The sequence below is a fragment of the Gorilla gorilla genome, chromosome 3 (assembly GCF_029281585.2).
Source record: "Gorilla gorilla gorilla isolate KB3781 chromosome 3, NHGRI_mGorGor1-v2.1_pri, whole genome shotgun sequence".
NCBI classification, from domain to species: domain Eukaryota; kingdom Metazoa; phylum Chordata; class Mammalia; order Primates; family Hominidae; genus Gorilla; species Gorilla gorilla.
Window position 1 is genome coordinate 174,777,701 of NC_073227.2, and position 20,361 is coordinate 174,798,061.

At 44.6% G+C, this 20,361-nt stretch overlaps 1 protein-coding gene across 2 annotated transcripts in view; it reads right to left on the reverse strand.

The window, feature by feature from the left end:
• RNF175 (ring finger protein 175) overlaps positions 1–15,633 on the reverse strand; it is a 65,812-nt gene extending 50,179 nt beyond the window's left edge. For both annotated transcript variants that reach the window (XM_063705608.1, XM_004040524.5), the window contains exons 1-3: positions 15,478–15,633; positions 7,106–7,143; positions 4,284–4,425 (exon numbers count right to left, since the gene is read on the reverse strand). In XM_063705608.1, coding sequence (XP_063561678.1) covers positions 4,284–4,425; positions 7,106–7,143; positions 15,478–15,543 — 246 coding nt within the window. In that variant the 5' untranslated portion in view covers positions 15,544–15,633. The remainder of the gene's footprint in view (positions 1–4,283; positions 4,426–7,105; positions 7,144–15,477) is intronic.
• Positions 15,634–20,361: the final 4,728 nt, after the last annotated feature.

Consider the following 20,361-nt stretch of genomic DNA (forward strand, 5'->3'; position numbering starts at 1 on the left):
TCTACTAAAAAATACAAAATTAGCCGGGTGTGGTGGTGGGCGCCTGTAATCTCAGCTACTCGGGAGGCTGAGGCTGGAGAATCACTTGAACCCGGGGGGTGGAGGTTGCAGTGAGCCGAGATCGCACCATTGCAATTCAGCCTGGGCAACAAGAGCAAAACTCCGTCTTAAAGAAAAAAAAAAAAATCATCAAACGAAAATGTTGCAGGAGTGGTGCGACACAGTGCGAGTCAAGGGCTCCTGGAGCATTGTTTCCTTTCAAGGTCGGGGGCTTCCTATGCAAAATCCACACCTGTGTTACTATGCAAAAAGAACATTTTTTTCTACATCAATTTAGAGATAATGATTAATTTTAAAGAAAGAATGCATAAGGCTATGAACTGATTCCTTATGAATCCAGGTTTCTTCCTACATGAGGACTCTAGAAATTTTATCTTAGATACTTCCATTTTGCAGATAAGGAAACCATAGTTAAGATATATTTAAAGAACTTTTCTTTGATATGAGTGAAGAACTAGTGAGGTTTGATTCTAGTTTCATTCACTTAAAAACATCATCCAAGTGCAATATATAGCGTGTTTATTATAATTGATAAGACAACGGTGACATGGCAGAAAATGGATACATTTGCTTTATAACAATAAAATGAGATTCCCCTTTCTAAAGAAAATGTTCAAAATTGCCTAAACTTAAATACAATACAGAACTCAAAAGAATTCCTTTAGACCCTGTACTATATAGGAAATAAATTCTATGACAGGTAATAATAAAATAATATATTGGTCTAAGTCAACACTTCATATGTTGCAGGCAAGTTGAGTCCCTCAGGCTCTATAATGGCCACTCCAAGACCCAGAACCATGTAGAGTGTTAACTGAGGACCTTTTCCCTTTGCAACACTTCTCCATTTAGTCCATGTTTGAATCTAAACCAGAGGATTTTAAAGTGTGGTTCCAGGACCGGCAGCTTCAACATTACCAGCACCATGAGGGAACTTGTTAGACATGCAAATTCTTGGGTCCCTATTGAATCGGAAACTCTACGGACAGGACCTGGGAACTTGATTTAACAAGCTCTCTAGATGATTCTGATGCACCCTGCTCTAACCATTGAGAAATACTACTCTAAACATTGTGATGGCAAGGTCTCAGGCCCAACAAGGCCCACAGTATGACTCTCTGGCTCTGGTGGTGAACATGCTTGAATGAGATTGGTCTGTGAAAACGAAATCTTGCTCCATGTTGCTGAGGTCAGTGCAGTGTGTGCATGAACACATTTCCATGGATATGCAAACCATTAATGCCAAGATAGTTTACTACTAATGAAACAACATTAGACAGTGTCTTAGTCCATTTTGTGCTGCTGTACTAGAATATGACAGATTGGGTAATTTACAATGAAAAGAAATTTATTTCTCACAGTTCTGGAGGCTCAGAAGTCCAAGATTGAATGGCTGGCATCTGGTGAGGGCCATCTTGCTGCATCATTTCATGGCATAAGACAAGAGGGCCAGAGAAAATGAGAGAGAGAAACTCATCCTTTTATAAGGAACCTACTCCTGCAATAAAGGCATTAGTCCATTCATGAAGGCAGAGCCCTCATGACCTAATTGCTTCTCATTAGGCCCCACCTCCCAACACTGTTGCATTGAGTATTATGTTTCCAACACATGAACTTTGGGGGACACTCTCAAACCACAGCATTCTTCTCTGGCTCCAAATTCATGTTTTTCTCACACATAAAATATGTTCATTTCGTCCCAATTGCCCCAAAGTCTTAACTTGTTCTGGTAAAAGTCCAGTGTCTCATCTAAATCAGATATGGATGAGACTCAAGGCACAATTCATCCTGACGCAAATTCCCCTCTAGCTGTGAGCCTGTGAAATTAACAAGTTCTCTTCTTCCAAAATACAATGACAGGTCAGGCAGAGGATAGACATTCCCATTCCAAAAGGGAGAAATAGGCAAGAAGAAAGGAGTAACAGGCCCCAAGCGAGTCTAAAACTTAACAAGGTAAACAATACTAAATCCTAAGACTTGAGGATAATCTTCTTTGACTCCATGTCCTACTTTCTGGGCATAGTGAGGTAGGGTTTGGAACCTTGAGGCCTCAGGAACAGCCTTGCCCCCATGGCTTTGCTAGGCTTAGCCCACACAACTCTCACAGGTTGGAATCTCATGTCCATAGCTCTCCTAGGCTGGAGTTGCATGCTGCATGCCCATAGCTCTCCTAGGTTGGAGTTGCATGCTGCATGCCCATAGCTCTCCTAGGCTGGAGTTGCATGCTGGTAGTTGTGTAGTTCTGGGACTTGGGGGCATCCCCACCCCGAAGGGCTCCTCTAGGCCTAGTGAGGACTCTCTGCTATGGCTGTGACTCCACACTTCTGCTTGGCATTGTCCTCCTAGGCACTCTCTGTGGCAGCTCTGCCCCAAGACAAGTTTTTACTTAGGCCCTCTGGTTGTCTGCAACATCCTTTGAAATCTAAGTGGAGGCTGCCATGGCCTCACAGCATGTGCCTACAGAATTAGCGCCACCAAAGTTTATAGCTTGTACCTTCCAGAGCCACAGGTTGAGCTGCACCTGGGCTCCCTGGAGCCACAGCTGAAGCAGCCAAGGAGAATGATGCTGGAATTCAAGGAGCAGAGTCCTGAGGTGGCCCTGCTCACTGGTCCTGTGTAGGGTACAATGGGGAGTCACCCCAAACCATTCTACTCTCCTAGAGCTCTGGGCTTGTGATGGGAGGGGCATCCTTGAAGGTCACTGAAATGCCTTCAGGGTCATTTTCCTGTTGTCTTGATTACTTGCACCTGGCTTCCTTCTAGCTGTGTTAATCCCCTTTATCAAAGGGTCACTTGGCTGTACTGCAAGTCTTTTTATTCTTTACGTAGCCAGGCTGTGAGTTTTCCAAATTTTATATTGTTTCTCTTTTACTTATAAATTCCATCTTTAAATCATTTATCTCTTCTTTCATTTTACTATATGCAGTTAAAAGAAGCCATGCAGGTCCTTCAATATATTGCTTAGAAATTTCTTTCACCAGATATCCTGGTTCATTGCTCTTAACTCTGCCTTCCATAAAGCCCTCCAGCATGGACACAGTTAAGCCAAGTTCTTTGTGACTTTATAATGAGGATGGCCGTTACTTCAGTTTCCGATACCTTGTTCCTCATTTTCTGTCTAAGACCTCAGGATAATGGCTTCTATTGTTCATATTTCTACCAACATTCTGACCATGACCACTTAAGTGATCGCTAAAAAGTTTCAGCCTTTCTCTATAGTTCTTTTCTTCTTCTGAGCCCTCACCAGACTTGCCTTTAATACTCCATTACAGCAAGACCAGCTGTTTCTAGCCTGTTCCTTCAAACTCTTCCAGCCTCTGCCCAATTACACAGTTCCAAAGCTGCTTCCCCATTTTCAGGCATTTGTTATAGTAACAGACCCACTTCTTGGTATCAATTTTCTTTCTTAGTCTGTTTTCTGCTGTTATTACAGAATACCACAGACTGGGTAATAAATAATAAACAGCAATATATTGCCTCATGGTCTGGAGGCTGGAAAGTACAAGACAGAGGGATTTGCATCTTGCAAGGGCCTTCTTGCTGTGTCATCTCATGGCAGAAGGTGAGAGGGCAAGAGAGAATGAGAGAGAAAATGGGCCCACATTCATGTTTTTATAATAAACCCACTCCCACAATAATTAATGGCATTAATCCATTCACAAGGGCAGAGCCCTTATGGCCAAATCGCCTCTTATTAGGCCCCACCTCCCAGTACTGTTGCATTGGGGATTAAATCTCCAACACAAGAACTTTGGGGGATACATTCAAACCATAGCAGACACCCTAAACCATTTCTTTTGGCTATTCTAATCCTCCTTTTCCTGGACTGTTGGCAGAAGTTGTTCACGCATGAAAGGAAAACTGGTTTACTTAAACCAGGGTTTTTCAGTCTTGGCACCATTGACATTTTAGGCCAGATAATTTTTGTTGTGGGGAGCTGTTCTGCATTGGAGGATGTTTACCAGCATCCCTGGCCTCTATCCACCAGGTGCCAGTTGCAACTCCCCTCCCCCTTTTCACCCCCCACAAGACTTGACCGTCAAAAATGTTTCCAGACATTGCCAAATGTCTCCTGGGAGTGAAATTGCACTTGGTTGAGAACCACTGACTTAAACCAAGGCAGTTCCTTCAAAGTGCTAACCAAGGGAGAACATGTCCTGGGAAAAAACAGTCAAGCAGATACAAGCTGGAGCAGGCTCCCAGCAGCCACGGGGGTGACTCACGTTGTAGGATCGGCCATGCCTCTGTCTCCACTGAACCAGCACTATCTGGGCAATGACCAGAACGCAGAGGAAGATCAAGATCATTTCCACGTGCATGGAATCGTGGCCCTGGTGCATCTTGTACATCCTCTCCTGCTGCAGGCTGGAACCAGCAAAATGAGGTCATCTGAAAAAGCCCTCAACCTTGCGCATTTAGCAAAAAACAAAAACAAAAACAAAAACAGGTTTGGCTTACAAAAAGCAACAGGGGATTTCAAATATAAGGGTTGGTAAGCTTTGATTGTAAAGTTTTTCTAAGTTTTTCTTGGTTTCTTCCCTTTCCCTAGATCTGGAGAAGGAGCAGCTGGGAGGAGGAGCCTGACTTTCTTAGCAAAACCAGTTCCTTTGCTTTCCCATGTGGTTGGCCTCAGCCTTGTCTTTTAAGTTAAGTGATGGGGCTAAAAAAACTAATGAGCCCCAGGAAGACCTGGGGTCCAGTCCCTGATCTGCCACTTCATTGCCTCACAACCTTGGGGAAGTCATTTATCCTCTCTGAGCCTCAGTTTCCTCATTTGCAAATTTCAAATAACCATCCTTCTGTAACTGACAAGGTTGTTGTAAGACTATAAAGCACATGTTATTTTATTTGTGTCTATATAAGGAATAATTATTATTGAGCTGCATCATATGAAACTTCAATTTTTGAAAGTCAAAAACAGTCAAATGTTGGTAATTTTAAATCATTTGCTACTATTTCAAGTAAAAGGATACCCTGCAGATGGTGCCTATGCCAGAGGAGAGAAAATTATCCACGGGGCAATGGAAAGCTTCTGAATGAGTTGTATAAATTGTTACAGGACTATAATAGAGAGAAAGAATAGGCTTAAGTATTATCTTAGACATGCACATACATTCCCATGATGGCGGAATGTTCCCATTTTAGCTGGATGCTTAGTTTTGCACAATTGTAGAGAAAATCAACAAAATAGTTTGTCATCTCTTTTAACGTTCTGGGGTAGCCTCGATGAAAACCTAGAGCAGTGGTTCTTGACCTTGTCTGTAAGTTACGAATCACTGGGAAGCTTTAAAAAAATCTTAACCCCCCATATCCAGATCAATTAGATGACCATTTCTGGGTGTTGGGGGCTGAATTTCACCCTCTCAAAATTCATACACTGACGTCCTAATCCCCTGTACTTCAACATGCCAACCAAAACCTGCCAGCACCTTAATCTTGGACTTTCAGCCTCCAGAACTGTGAGAAAATAAATTTCTGATTTTTAAGCCACCTATTCTGTGGTATTTTGTTATGGTATTCCTAGCAAATTAATACAGATTTGCAGAATGGGATGTGACATCAGGAATTTTTCAGGCATCCCATGTGATTTTAAGGGGCAGCCAAGATTGAGAACCACGAGCCTAGCAGAAGAGAAAGAGGCCCAGGGTCTAGATGAGTGAACATGGGGAAAAATTATGAATGCTGTCAGTTACTTTCTAAATACTGGTTATCATTATCTTTCATCCCTAGTGTGGCACCATCAGTCACAAAATCTCTTAAAGTTAAGTTTCCACTTACGTCTGGTTACAATACGCAGTTAGCTAGTGTACTACCCAGAAAACACCACAGGGTAACAGTCTGTGCCGTGAGATAGTGACCTTTTAAAGGCACTTGATGGGTATGTGGGTTGGGTTCTCTCCCTCTGCCAGCATTTCTACAGCTACTCCAAAGAGCAGTGAATGCCTCAGAAAAGGGTCTCATCCAAATCCCAAGGGTGCCCCCTGCTGGAAAAGGTGTAGAAATCAGCCCACAGAGCCCAGTAAATACTCCTGCTCAAGTTCAGTTTCTTTGAGAGGGATTCTCAGAATGTCACTGCTGGAAGTTACCATAGATGGAATGAATCTCCCTCATTTATCAAATGACGAAGATGAAATCCATATCAGGTAAGCAACTTGAATAAAATTACATGGCTCTTAGTCTCTCTATTGGAAGCTGAGCTCAGGAGACAGGAATGATTTCTAGAAGCTCATTTAAACAAACAAACAAACAAACAAACAAAAAACAAACTTGTTCCCCTGAAGATATGGGAAGAAAAATGAAAAGAGTACAAGCACTTAGTTGTGATTTATACAGCTCCAAATCTAAAATAGCTGTTTAATATTCTATATAATTAACAGACTTTGAACTTACGGCATATAGATAAAAGAGTGACTTCATCATCAGTCTAAAATAGGATTTGCATAGATATAAAATAAAATATGCTTTATGAGATTAATCTATTAATCTGTTATATGAGATTAATCTATTAATCTGTTATATCAGATTAATCTATAATAAAAATGCATCTCAAATTGGTTAGCCTATGTTGAAGTACTTTGAAAAGTATATATTGGTGTACAAATGTAGTATTTTCCTTTTTGAGTAGGAATATATCCAAAATTGACTCCTGTAATACAAAAAAGGAGGAGCTTTTCGTTCTTATTTCACTTCATGTGGTGCTCACAGGGCCCAATGGCCCTACAGTATGCACCAGAACACAGGGACAATAGTATAGGAACAAAACCTGTGTATCTTGTGCCTAAAATAAATAGTAACTTGACACAGCCATATTTTGAAGGATATATTAATCCACCTTTGTGGGACTGCATGATCTTTTCCTACAGATCATGCTGTAGAAAACAGATGAAATCCATGCATTTTGGTCTGTAGTATTTGTGTATCCTACCCCATCTTCTCTATCCTGGAAAATTTACAAATAAAATGATGACTTCATTCATTTTCTCAACTGTTAAGATAAAAATCTAATTTTTAGCAAAACAACTCTTAAAAAATACTAATTACTTACTTCCATGTATCTTCTGCAGAAAGCTTTGTATGAGAGAGCTGAAAAACATAAAAAGGGCCCTTATCAAAAAATGTCCTTATTTTCTTGGTTTTTCTGTGAAAGCAATATATGGGAAACCCAGACCATGAAAAATAACAATGTCACATAGTATTTGAATAATTTGGGATAAAAGTCCTAGTAAAATAATTTGCTTACAGAACTAAAACAACACAAACAAAAAAAGAGTACTCAGGTCACTATTAACAAATATTTGATCCTGTTCCTGGATCAGAGAATCAGATGAGGCTCCATTTCAGTGGTTTTGTTTTGGCAAATCAGTCAAAGTTACAGAGAGTGGTCTCCCAATAGGCCATGCTACTCTGGCTTCTAGGATATGAAGTGTGAGTCTGAGCATCCGTAAAAAACATCTGTTTTGCTGGTATCTTAAATGATTGCAGTGAGTAAATATCTCCAATCTCAGTGAGTAAATATCATTTCCAAGTTCAAAGTTTCAGAGACAGAGCTGACCAGAGGCTCCGTTGATTTGGAGCATTCTTGTACTCTCCTGTTAAGAAGGCATCATTACTGACCCCAGGGAAGGGAGTAATCTGGGCTTGTGCCCTTACAAATTGAGCTGGAAAGCACAGAGATCGTCTCCAGAACCATGCTTTTTGGATGACCTGCAGAGTCCACCCATGGACTACCTTTTCTAGATTATTGCTAACCCACTACATTTGGTCATTTGAAACCTTTAAGGCCAATCATTGGAAAGACGTAATCGTGTAACTTTGGTGGAGAGCACAGAAGAGCATAGACAACCAATGTTTTTGCCCCCAAAGCAGAAGTTAGCAGAAAGGGCCCTGTGGAACAAAGGAGGAGACTCATGCACCTTGACTACCTGAGGCTTGCTTCACTCCTGGAACTCAACACTTGAGCCCAGATGTTGTGACCTCCATTTGAATATTAGGGACCCACCTGGTGGGATCACCTGGGGGCAGGGAGCCATGGAGAAGTTGCCAGTATTACCCCCTGTGCCACCCACTTCTTCTTTCCTGGCATCACCCAGAAAGGTCCTGGCATTGTGCAAATATTGCCTAAACTTATACTTTTCTATTTCATCCAAAGCCTTGTTCTCTCTTAAATGTGAGAAAGAAAACCTTAAAAGTACTAGAAGAAAACATGGGTAAACATGTTTATAATTCTGCAGTGGAAAAGGCATTTTTAAGTATAATGTAGAGCCCAGAAATTATAAAGTTAAAAAATGACAGATTTTGAGGACATTTAAAATAAAATACATTATAGTCCTCAATATTTGAAAGACAAATTGAACTGGGGAAAGCATAACATATGTGAGGGGCAAAAAACTAATAAGCATATGTAAAAAGGGCTTTTATAATTTAATCAAAAAGAGACAGTCCAAAAGGGCAAAGTACATGAATGAGAAATTCACGAATTGAGATATACAAATGACACATAAATTTATGGAAAGGTGTTCAAACTCACTAGTAATAACTGTGTTTAAAAAAAAAGTAAAAATGAGGACTTCTATTGAAACATGGTAAATAAAAAAAGTGCACTTACCTCCTCTCCCTCCCAAACACCACTAGAACAATAGCAAAAGGACATAAACCTCCAAGTCCAAGGAGAATGAGAGAGGAGTCCAGAGCAGCCAATTCTGAAACTGACCAGCAGATGGGCCAGCGGAAAGGGACACTGGGACACCACAGGGCAAAAGACACCGAAGCCCACCAGCATGCGGGCAGTGCAGAGCAGAATGTGTGTGCTAAGACCCTCAGGAGGGCTGTGGATTGCGGGCTCCTAGGGTGTCTAGAAGTGGGGGATGCAACTGGGGTTAGTAACAGAAGGTTCACTGAAAGTCAGTTTAAGGTTTGGAGGCCCCCACACTAGCAGAATACTAGTGGCTAAACCGGAGGCACAGGCCAAGAGGCACCAGGCATGTGGAGGGAGAGTAGAGGACACTGGCAGCCCTCATCTGAGTCTAGAGAGCCCTAGCACCATCCTCCCTGGCAGCATCACCTCTAGATCCGGCTGCAGGGGCCCTGCCTTGCTTTAGAGGGCCCCGGACATCTCAAACCCTGAAACACAAAATAACTGTGTTTTTATCTTTTCTCTCTCTCTCTCTCTGTTTTTTTTTTTTTTTTTTTTTTTTTTTTTTTCCTGAGGTGGAATCTTGCTTTTGTCCCCCAGGCTAGAGTGCAATGGTGCGATCTCAGCTCACTGCAACCTCTGCCTCCCGGGCTCAAGTGATTCTCCTGCCTTAGCCTCTTGAGTAGCTGGGACTACAGGCACTCGCCACCATGCCCGGCTAAATTTTTCTATTTTTAGTAGAGATGGGGTTTTGCCATGTTGGCCAGGCTGGTCTCGAACTCCTGACCTCAGGTGATCCGCCCACCTCGACCTCTCAAAGTGCTGGGATTACAGGCATGAGCCACTGTGCCTGGTGTCTTTTCTGTCTCTTAAGAAAATATTTTGAGGCTGGGCGTGGTGGCTCACACCTGTAATCCCAGCACTTTGGGAGGCCAAGGCGGGCGGATCACAAGGTCAGGAGATCGAGACCATCCTGGCTAACATGGTGAAACCCCGTCTCTACTAAAAATACAAAAAATTAGCCTGGCGTGGTTGTAGGTGCCTGTAGTCCCAGCTACTCAGGAGGATGTGGTAGGAGAATGGTGTGAACCCAGGACGTGGAGCTTGCAGTGAGCTGAGATCGCGCCACTGCACTCCAGCCTGGGCGACAGAGCAAGACTCCGTCTCAAAAAAAAAAAAAATTATGAAAGTCTGGTAACTGATTGAGTGAGTAGACCTTGATTGGAGAGAGATGATGTAGGGCTGACACCCCAGGGGACTGGCAGGTTGGGGAGAAGAAAAAGAATAGCCTGTGCTCTGGGAAACTGGAGATAAAGTTTTGAAATTTGGCCATCCCAAACCATCTAAGTGGGATCTTGGCTGACCAGGCTCCTCAATTAACCACAGTGAGGTAGTCTGGGAGCAGCTTGGAACTGCTTGGAAATCCCGAGTCTGAAAAGTGAGATGTGTGGTGGGAGATCCTATCTACCACAGCTTCCTTGGGAGTCAGTGGGGTCAGTCCACATCCCTGGTTTAGGCACTGTAGTGGGTTGAATTGTGTCCTCCCAAAAGATATGTTTGAGTCCTAACCGCCAGTACCTGTGAATGTGATCTTATTTGGCAATAGGGTATTTGCAGATGTAATTGAGGACCTCAGAATAAGACCATCTGGATTTAGGGCAGGTCCTAAATCCAATGCCTAGTGTCCTTGCAAGAGAAAGGAGCGGAAGATTTGACATCCAGAGACACAGACACAGAATAGCAAGGCAGAGTAGATGGCCGTGTGAAGACAGAAGCAGGAACCGGAGGGATGCAGCCACAAGCCAGGAACACCTGGAGTCACCAGAGACTGGAAGGGGCAAGTAAGAAGTCTCCCCTAGAGTCTTTGGAGGGAGCATGACCCTGTTGACACCTAGATTTTGAACTCCTGGCCTCCAGAACTGTGAGATAATACATTTTTTTGTTGTTATGGAAGACCTAGGAAACTAGTACAGGTACATTGAAACTTCCATCTTCCCTGTCCCAGCAGATCCTTGCTACCACTCAAGCCTGCCGCCAGCACTGCAGGTAGGGAGAATGTGGCTACACGGGCCACAAGTGGACCTGCAGGCAGGGCTGTGAGAGCAGATCAGTTGATGATACTTAGACACGTGGCACGAGGGCCTCCATTTGTGCTCTTGGCATAGGCATGTTAGACATGGGCTTGCCCATTTGGCTGGCAGCCAGACATGCCCCTTACACAGGGAATGAATCAATTTAAGCCAAGATAAAAGACCTATAGATGGACAGTCCTTGTTCTCCCTACGAAAAGGCCCAGCCAGGTCACCCTCCACTGAAGCCTGCCTGTCAACAAGCTTTCCCTGCTAGCAAGAGCTTAACAGTGCTGTACTGTCTCACCTCAGACACAAGTGAACAGTCAAAGATCATAAGATGTTTGAGACAGGAAAGAGTTCTGCATCCATGATGACAAGAACACTGTGCTTTAAAGAATATAGAAAAACAACCAAAAGCTCTTAGAAATTAAAAACAGGAAGACAGAAATAAAAACTCAAATGAAGAATCGAAGATAAATTGAAGAACTCAGAATTAAAAAAAAAAACCTCAAAGACATGGAAAACAGAAGAGAAAATATAAGAATATTAGTGAATTGGGCTAGGAAATCTCCTCACATCCCGCCCCCCACAAAAAAAAAATGAGTTCTAGAACCAGAGAAGAAGATAACAGATGGCAGGAAGTTAAAAAGAAATTACGCAAGAAAATTTCCAAGGACTGAAAGACACCTGTTTTAAAAATGAAATGCTCACCAAGTACCCAGCCCGATGGATGAAAAAGACCCATATTTTTATATAGCTACATAAAAGAATCTGTAAGATCTACAAAATGATAACACAGATTCATATTTACTGACATAGAAATATTTTCATGACATATTCTGAACAGAAAAAGCATGCTTCAAAACAGTTGTGTATAATCTGAGCCTATTTATGTAAATGTATAGTTACATAAAGAGACATCTGTAATAAAAATGCCCAGAAGAGTGGCTCCCAAGACATTAACAGGAATGCTCCATGGGTGGTGATACGTCCTGGGCATTTACTTTCTTTTTTATACTTCTTTACATTAAGTGTATTCTACATGAACATATGTCACTGAAAAGAACAATACAAAAGTAAGCTTGCCTCTGTCCTCTTTTTTATCCCTTTTCTTGTCTGATCAGTAGCCATGTCCTTTTTATCCCTGTTCCAGCACCACATTTGTATCAATCTCTTATATCTTTCTTTTGGCTAGCTAAATCTGTGTGAGCTCCAGATGCTTCTGAATGCCTCCTACATAGCCCCACTTGGGACTCTCTCTCAGATATGTGAATTAACCTGCCCTAAAGTGAACATACTTGTTTCCCCCCAAGCTGCTCCCACTTCGGTGTCCCCCCTCCCCCGTCTCAGTTAATAGCATCCTGTCCTATCTATCCAATTGCTCAAAGCAGAAAAGCCTGGGGCATCATCCTTGCCCCTAGCCAACCCTGTACCTCCAACCCACTACTCTCCTGTTGACCCTACCTATAAATGCCTCACAAACATGCCCCCTTCTCTCCACCCCTATGGCTTCTATGCCATTCATTTTGTCATTCATTCAGCAAATATGGAGTGGTGCCTCCCATGTGCCAGCCGCTGGGTTAAGAGCTGGCATTCAAGGATTAGAAAGACAAACAAGGTGTCTGTTCTCATGAATAGGATCTTGTGTTCTAGAGGAAATGATACACAATAAACAAGCAAACAAAACAACTGCCTAATGAAGTAAATTATATGAAGAAAATAAAATGTGTGATAAAGAATAACCAGCAGAGGGCAAGGGCTGTCACTCTTTAGATAGGGTGGCTAGGGGAGGATGAGAAGGAGGCCAGCACGCAGGGTGTCCCCCTCCTCTGAGGCCCTTGCCTTCGCTCTCTTCCCTCTTCAAACAGTAAGAGTGTTCCCATTAAAGATAGACTGATCCTATTGTCTTCCTGCCTGAAATCCAACATGGCTCACAAGGCCTTGTATCCCATTTCAGCCTCCCCTCTCTCCACTGCCCCTGCACACCCTCTGCTCCAGCCAAGCAGCTTACCTGTCCCTGAATGCTCTCCCTCCACTCCCAGCCTCCATGCTGGGTTGCCTCATTTCTGCTCACCCTTGGATCCCACTTACTCCAGGACACCCTTTCGGTGAGGCCCCTACCAGGATATCTACTGACCTTGAACATTGTTACCAGACTGCATTGTTGATGACTTATTTACTTACCTGAATCTGTAGGTGGCCAGCGCTGGCCTCATCCCCCCACTGAATCCTCATGTCTGGTGCATGGCACACTCAATGTGTCTGGAGACTGCCACCCCGATTGGCTTTCATTATCTCTCACCTGAACTGCTGCCTCCAAACTGATTTTGTCACTTTCAACTCTTCCCTCACAAAACCCACCTGTTAGAAAAATCTTTCTAAACCAAGTGGCAAAGCCAGAACAATGAACTCAGAAACTAGTGATGACCCTGGACCACATGTGAGTGCCAGGTAGGAATGTTAGGCTTAGAGGGCTGTATTCATTGGTAAGGAATTCATGTCACGAGGCAAGGCTGCATGCCTGTGGGTGGAGAGGAGGGGCTGTGTATGGCCTACCCCCAGGCAGAGAGCAGTTTTGGGGAAGCAGTGGGTCCTCTCAGCTCTCAGGAGAAATCCGAGCCTGGAAAGCAAGCCTTAGACAAGCAGAAGAGGGAACTCCTAAACCCATGGTCTCTGCTCTCTTACACTCCAAATTCAAGGAGTTTCAAACATACCTAACCAGTTGCAGGCTCAAAAGACCCCAGGGGTTGTAGCTGGGGAGGTGGAGGATGGGGAATAGGGAGATGGTGTTTGTCCAGTAAGGTATGCTGGAGTTAGGGTCTTACATCATAAGATTGTACGTTACTGTTCATTTATTCATTCAATAAATATTTATTGAGGCCCTGCCATTTGCTGAGACTGTTCTAGGTCCTGGAAATACAGGAGCGAGCAAGGCAGACCACATGGCTTTTCTGCTGGAGCTTTCATGCTGAAGGAGGTTCTTAGACAATCAAATACACACATAGACATACTTCAGGTAGTGATAAGGGTGATGAAGGAAAATAAAATAGGGTGAGGTTCAAACTAAAGGGAAGCTATCAGATAATAGGCTGCTCAGTAACTATCTCTATTTTCACTTTCTTATCCCTAGCTCTAGTAAAGTCAAGAAACCAGCACTTCTTGAACTTTGACGTGCAAATGAATCACCCTGGGATCTGGTTAAAATGCGGATTTCAATTCGGTGGGTCTGGCGTGGGAACTAAGACTGCATTTTTAACAGGCTCCCAGGTAATGCCTTGGCTGCTGGTTCCTGGACCACACTGTCTTGCCATATGGGATTAAGGGATAACTGTGAGTCCCTCCTAGGGCAGCCTCAACAGAGAGGCCATACCTCCTGAGGGCAGCAGACTAGGCAGTGATGCCAGCCTTAAGGAAAAGTAAAGATCAGCAGCAAATCCACCAGTACTAGATCCTCTGACACTCCTGGCATGCATTCATCAATTCAGAACCTCCCTTTCGATAATCTGGGTTTGAAACCAGCAAGAAAGTCATGGAGTTTCATTTTAAGTTTCCCCATTTTGTGGTACACAAGCCCCTCCACAGCCTAGCCCACCCTTATTTTTTGCTATAAGCATTCCTGACCCCTAGGTTTCTGCCAGTCAGAGTGGACAGTCCCCTCTCTCTGCCTTGTCCCATGGCCATCCATCCCAATATTAAAAAAAAAATCTCCAAGCCATTTGGTACTGTTGTTCCCTCCATCTAGAATTCTCTGGCCCATGAGGTCAGATCCTGTCCATTCCCCAATACCCAGCTCGAACGCCACGCCCTCACGGGTTGGAGGTGAAGGGGGTTAGTCAGGAGCAAGCCCTTCTCAGAAATCCTACAGTTCTTTGCCTGAACCTATTTTGGGACATTAATCTCTTCCTACCCGCTCTGTGAGTGATTTTTGTTGTTGTTTAAGAGTTATCTTTGCCCTTAAGAGTTATTTTTGTCCTCGTTTTACGGATGGGATTTGGGTTCCTCCAGGTAAGACCTACCCTCCTCCACCCCCAAATCCTCCTGGTACCTGGATGTAGCCTGAGAAGAATTGTCCTATGAATGAAGAATAAATTAAGATTGGGTTTGCAATTGACGCCAGCAGAAGCAGAAATGGGCTAGGTTGAGCACCAGGCAAGACAAGCTGACGATCAGGGTACACATCTTGAATCAGAAACCCTGGGCACAGACCAGCAGTCTGCGTGGTAACAGGCCCTCCAAGTGATTCTGATGACACTCGAGTTTGAGAACCAGGGCGGTCTAGCCAAGAGCCTGCAGTACACCCCTTCCCCTCTCTCGCAGCTTACGACCTTGACCCTGGGCTCTGGGGGCTTCCGCCGAGGAGGGAGGAGGGCACAGGCGGTCACTAAGGAGGGCGGGAGTGGAAGGGGTGAGCCTGGAAGAGAAAGTGCGAGGATGCGAGAAGAGGGATGGAGCGAAGGAAGAGGATCAGAAGGAGGAAAGGAAGGTAGCGGGGAGGGCACAGAAGTGGGGAGGGAGGGAGTGGAGGAGGGACTGGCACCCCGCACGGTGGCATCTTCCAGAAGGTCATGCGTCCGTCTCCACGTCTTTCCAGGGCCGGTTCTCCCCGGTGGGCCCCGGGGTCTTGGAGACCAGTCTGTGCAGCCTGCCCGGCACCAGCGTGAGACCCGGGACCCCGGCCTGGCGTCCCCCACGCCCGCGCCCCCGCGCCAGTACCTGCTCCTGCTGCGGGGGGGCCTCCAGCACCGGCGCTGCCTTCCGCGCCGCCACCCCCGCGGCCATGCCTGCGCCGCTGTGCCTTCTCCAGGGCACAGCGCCTGCCGGGGAGGGTCCCGCAGAGTCCGCAGAAGGAGGCGCCGCGGGGCCTCGGGAGCCGAGGGTGAGAGCCGGATCTGCGGCGGCGGCGGAGCTGCGGCCCTGCCCGGGTTGTGCGGGGCGGGAGATGGGAGCCTCCCGGCACGCCCCGCCTCCGCCCCCTGCACGCTGGCCAGCGTCCTCCCCAGCAGCGTCCTCGAGGTCCCGGTCGCCAGCACCCCCGGTTCGTTCAGGACCTCAGGCCTCCCATTCAGCCAGCCATTGTCGCCGATAAAGCGTCCTGAGCCCTACCGGGTGCGTGTGGCGGGAACCCCGGTTTTGTTACCGGGCGGCAGAACTGGAGGAGGGGTCAGAGGTGGGTAGGGAGAGAGAGGAGAGTAGAGGAGTGAGAAATGGCGATGGGGGGGCAAGGGGTGCTGGGGAGGAAGAGAAGAGAGAGAGAGAGAGTTTCCTCTCCCTCAGAGGTGTTTATTAGGAGGCAGGAGTTCGGGTGGCTGTGCAGATACAGACTTTCCTCAGTTATCTGTGCTTCCTCCAAACATGATGGAGAGAAACTCCAATCTAGGGAGAGCGCAGACCCTCTTGGCCCCTATGCTGCTCCAGGCCATGCAGGGCCCCTGCGACGCATCTTGCCTTTGCCCCTCTACCTCCAGGGTCTCCCCTCCCGCCTTTACAGCTTAGGCCTAAGCCTGGCTTCAAGGTTGAGAACAAGCTGGAACGTTTAGGCAAGCCTTTAGAAATACCTGGGTGTTGATTTGGGGAAACAGAAAAGAGGAGCACAGAATTAGATGATGTGTCCTACGAAATATGGCTTACCCCTTTCCAGTTTGTGATGGCTCGTATTTGTCAACACCTACAAAGGAGGTGAACGGACTAAGATGGACATTTCTCTGCCATTGTGGAACGTAGAGCCTAACAGGGGATAGAGAAAAGTAAGCATCCAAGTACAATTTATCACGGATGGTGCCTTGGTTTTCCAGCCTTAACTGGGCATCAGAATCCTATGGAGGACTGCTGAGTTTGTTAAAACTCAGAGTGCTGGCCAAGCACAGTGGCTGATGCCTTTAATCCCAGCACTTTGGGAGGACAGGGCGGGCGGATTGCTTGAACCTAGGAGTTTGAGACCAGCCTAGGCAACATGGTGAAGCCCCATCTCTATAAAATATACAAAAGTGAGCTGGGCGTGGTACACCTGTAGCCCCAGCTACTCAGGAGGTTGAGGCTGGAGGATCGCCGGAGCCCGGGAGGTTCAGGCTGCAGTAAGCCGTGAGCTGCACTTCTGCCTGGACAACAGAGCGAGACTCTATCAAAAAACAAAACAAAAATCTTCAGATTGCTGGAGTTGAGCCCTAGAGTTTTTAATACAGTAGGTCTAGGGTGGGGCCTGAGCGTTTGTCTTTTGAACAAGTTTTCAGGTGCCGCTGGGGCTGTTACCTACATCTGAAGACTACCTTGTAGCATGATCAGAGTGTGTTGGAAAGAGTGTCTCAGATGGAGAGAACAGCGGGTGCAAGGGCCGGAATGCTGGAGAAGGCATAATGAATTGGAGAAATAAAAATCATGGTTAACATTGATAGAATGCTTACCGTGTGCCAGGTCCCGTCCTGAGTACTCTACCTGTGTTAGCTCATTCAGTCTTCCCGACAATCCTGTGAGGTGGGCATTGTGACTGTCCGTGTTTTACACGGGAGAACACTGAAGCACAGAGAGGTCCAGAAGTTGGTTCAAGTTTTGAAGCTAATAGGTGGGGCAGTGGGAATTTGAACCCAGACAAAACTGACTTCATGGTCTGGGTTCTTAATCTCTCAAGGAAGCAGCTGCGAAGGTCAGCAAGGGCCAGATCCAAGTAAATCATATTAAACAGTTTAGACTGTAGCCTCAGGAGAATGAGAAGCCCTTACCGAGTTTTAAGCAAGAAAATGACATTACCAGACTTGCCTTTTGGCTTCGAGAGTGGGGAAGAGGGCTATGACTATGACTCAAGACAGAGAGACCAGCCAGAAAGCTATTGCTGTAGTTTCAGCTCTAAGGATGACAGTGGCCTTGGTGGTGAGAGTGTGTGCAGGGACAGAGTGGAGGGGAGATGGAGAGATGTGTTTGGGGATGGGAGATCTAGGTAATAGAATCTACTGTACTTGACTCATCTCCAAGGATGATGCCCAGGCATGTGGCTTGGGCAGTCTAGCATTTGGGCAGACAGTGCTGCCATTGCCGAGAATGGGAACATTGAAAGAGCAGCAGATGTGGGGACACAAAAATAGTGGGTTCATTTGGACATGTTACTTCTCTACCTATCTTGTGACCTGCCTTCATGTGGCAAGAGCCATTTTTTCTCTCCAGCCCAGGATATCCTCACATTCATCTAGATTCTCCCAAGGCAGCAAAATAATAAAATGAAAATAGTCCATATGGAGATAGATGTTCCCTTTCTATAAAATTCTGACCTGTTATTGTTATATAAATCTTACGTCCCTGATTTGAAACTCTCTCTCCTGATTGATTGGCACCAAAAAGACCCACATACTTCACTGGAGACCTGTGTATGCACAAAGGTATCATCTTCCTTCTGGCTTCAGCTCAGCAATCATGTCAGAATAAAACTCAAAAAGTGCATTTCTTCCCCATCAGTAATGATGGCTTTGCTCTAATCTGTCCTCCTCTTATACCTGGTTTCTTCTATGATCAAATTGCAGATATTCAGAATGAATATTTAATTTCCCAGTCAGTTAGGCAATGCTTTCTGGAGTAGTTCACTGAAACAAGGTTAATTAATTTGAAATTTTGTTTTCCAAATCAAATGGTTGGCGGCTGACTCTGTCTTCTGTCCTGGAATAGATGAACTGTATTCTGCTGCTTAACACTAATCTCTTCAGCATTTTAGCTGTAGTCTGTGCATCCTCCTTCATGTCCCGCAATCTAGAGTCCTGAGGTGGTTGTAATGATGTAATGGAAGAAATTAGCTAATGTGGTAAATGTGTTTGAGAAACAAGGTGGGGTCAAGAATCACTAGTCAGTTGATTGTCATATTTGGTGCAGGAATCAACAGACTCAAGGAACAGAATGGGCACATACATTTATGGAAAACTAGTTGCATGAGAGGAGTAGCAAATCAGCAGAAAAAAATAGATTATTTAGTAATTGGTTTATCCATAAGAAAAAAAATTATACCATATCAGCACAAAACTGGTGGTTAGAAAGCAAAAGTTTATCTAAAAGAATGTTTTTATGGTCTCAAGATAAGAAAAGATATATTAAACAAGACTCACAAAGAACAAATGGCAAAGAAAAAAGTTTGCCTGTATTAAAATGAAAAATTTCTGTACAACAGAAACTTGCTGTTAAAAAAGAGGCAAGCCATGAACCAGAATATATTTGTATATATCTCATTGACAAAGGACTAGTACTCAGAATAAGTAGAACTGCTAGAAATTAATTTTTAAAAAGCATAGATCAATAGAAATGGGCAAGGGATATAAATCAATTTGTATAAATAAAATTATGAGACTTTAAAAATAATTTTAAGGGAATTAATGATTGAATTTATTAATATGTGGATTAATTCAGAGTACACACTTCACAGGAATGCTTGTATATGTTCAGTTACTTGTTCCGCTGTGGCTCCCTTCAGCCTTCCTACCCTAGACCACTCAGCAATTTTCCCCATTTCTCCTCCACTTTCTTGGGGCCACCAAACTTCCTTGGGCCAGTGGTGCCACCTAATGGTTAGATCTTGCAGAATGCCATTGTATTGCTTTACAAATGATCTTTTTCAAGTAACTTCGATTTTCAATTTACTCCTTTCCTCATTTCTCATCTTTTCATATTTCATATACCATATACAGATATCTCATGTCTTTTTCATATTCCCAGATAAAATGTGTATTTGATCCCTAGCATTAAGCTAGAATAAATGATTCAGAATGTCTCCAGCCAGGTGCAGTGCTGGTCACATGTGGAATAGGATGGCAGAGGGAGACTCCAGGCAACTGGCAGAACTTCTCCTCTGTGAAGGGGATAGCAAGAGCAGGTTCATCTACATGAGGGCAGGGCAGGGAGGTAAAAATCCATCCAGGCTGTGTGAATATCCAAGAGCTTGTCTGATCTCAGAAATCAGTATGAAAAACACACCAAACTTTCTGGACTCCAGTGGTTCTTGGGGCCAGGGTTGGCTTTGTTATAAATAGGAATAATCACCCAAGAGGGGAGGAATGCTGAAGCCGGGTCCCATCTTGGCTGATGAAATAGCTGCATAGGAATGACTAGGCTAACTTCTTTTCAGTCGTCCTAACCCTCCATTCCACCCACTCCCCAAACTCCTTTCTGGGTGCTAGGTTGGTCTTCACATGCAGACACTAGTTCCTTAGAATTGACAGAAATCCTGCAAGTTGGTCTGATTCCCAACTGTCGGGGTTCCTGACTTACAGTCCCAGTTTTCCTTGGTCCCTATGCCTAACTGGATAGATATTTTCATCTTCCTTTAATTAAATCTGTTTTTGCCTAAGCACTAGTATTCAAGACAAATGAAAGATTTTTTTATCTCATCCTTTAATTATTAGTATTGTAACACTATTGATTTCCACTCTGTTGGGCTAAAATGTATGGTGTTTAGCTATATTATGGTTACATGGCTTTTTGTGAGCTGGCTTGTAGCCCTAATTGCCATTTGTAACATTGCTTCTATAGGAAAGTGCATTCTGCCTTTCAAACCACAGCCTTCCAAACACACGAACGCAGTTCATTTGTGAGCTGGGAACCATCAGTATTAATGTCTCTTGGCCCATGGCA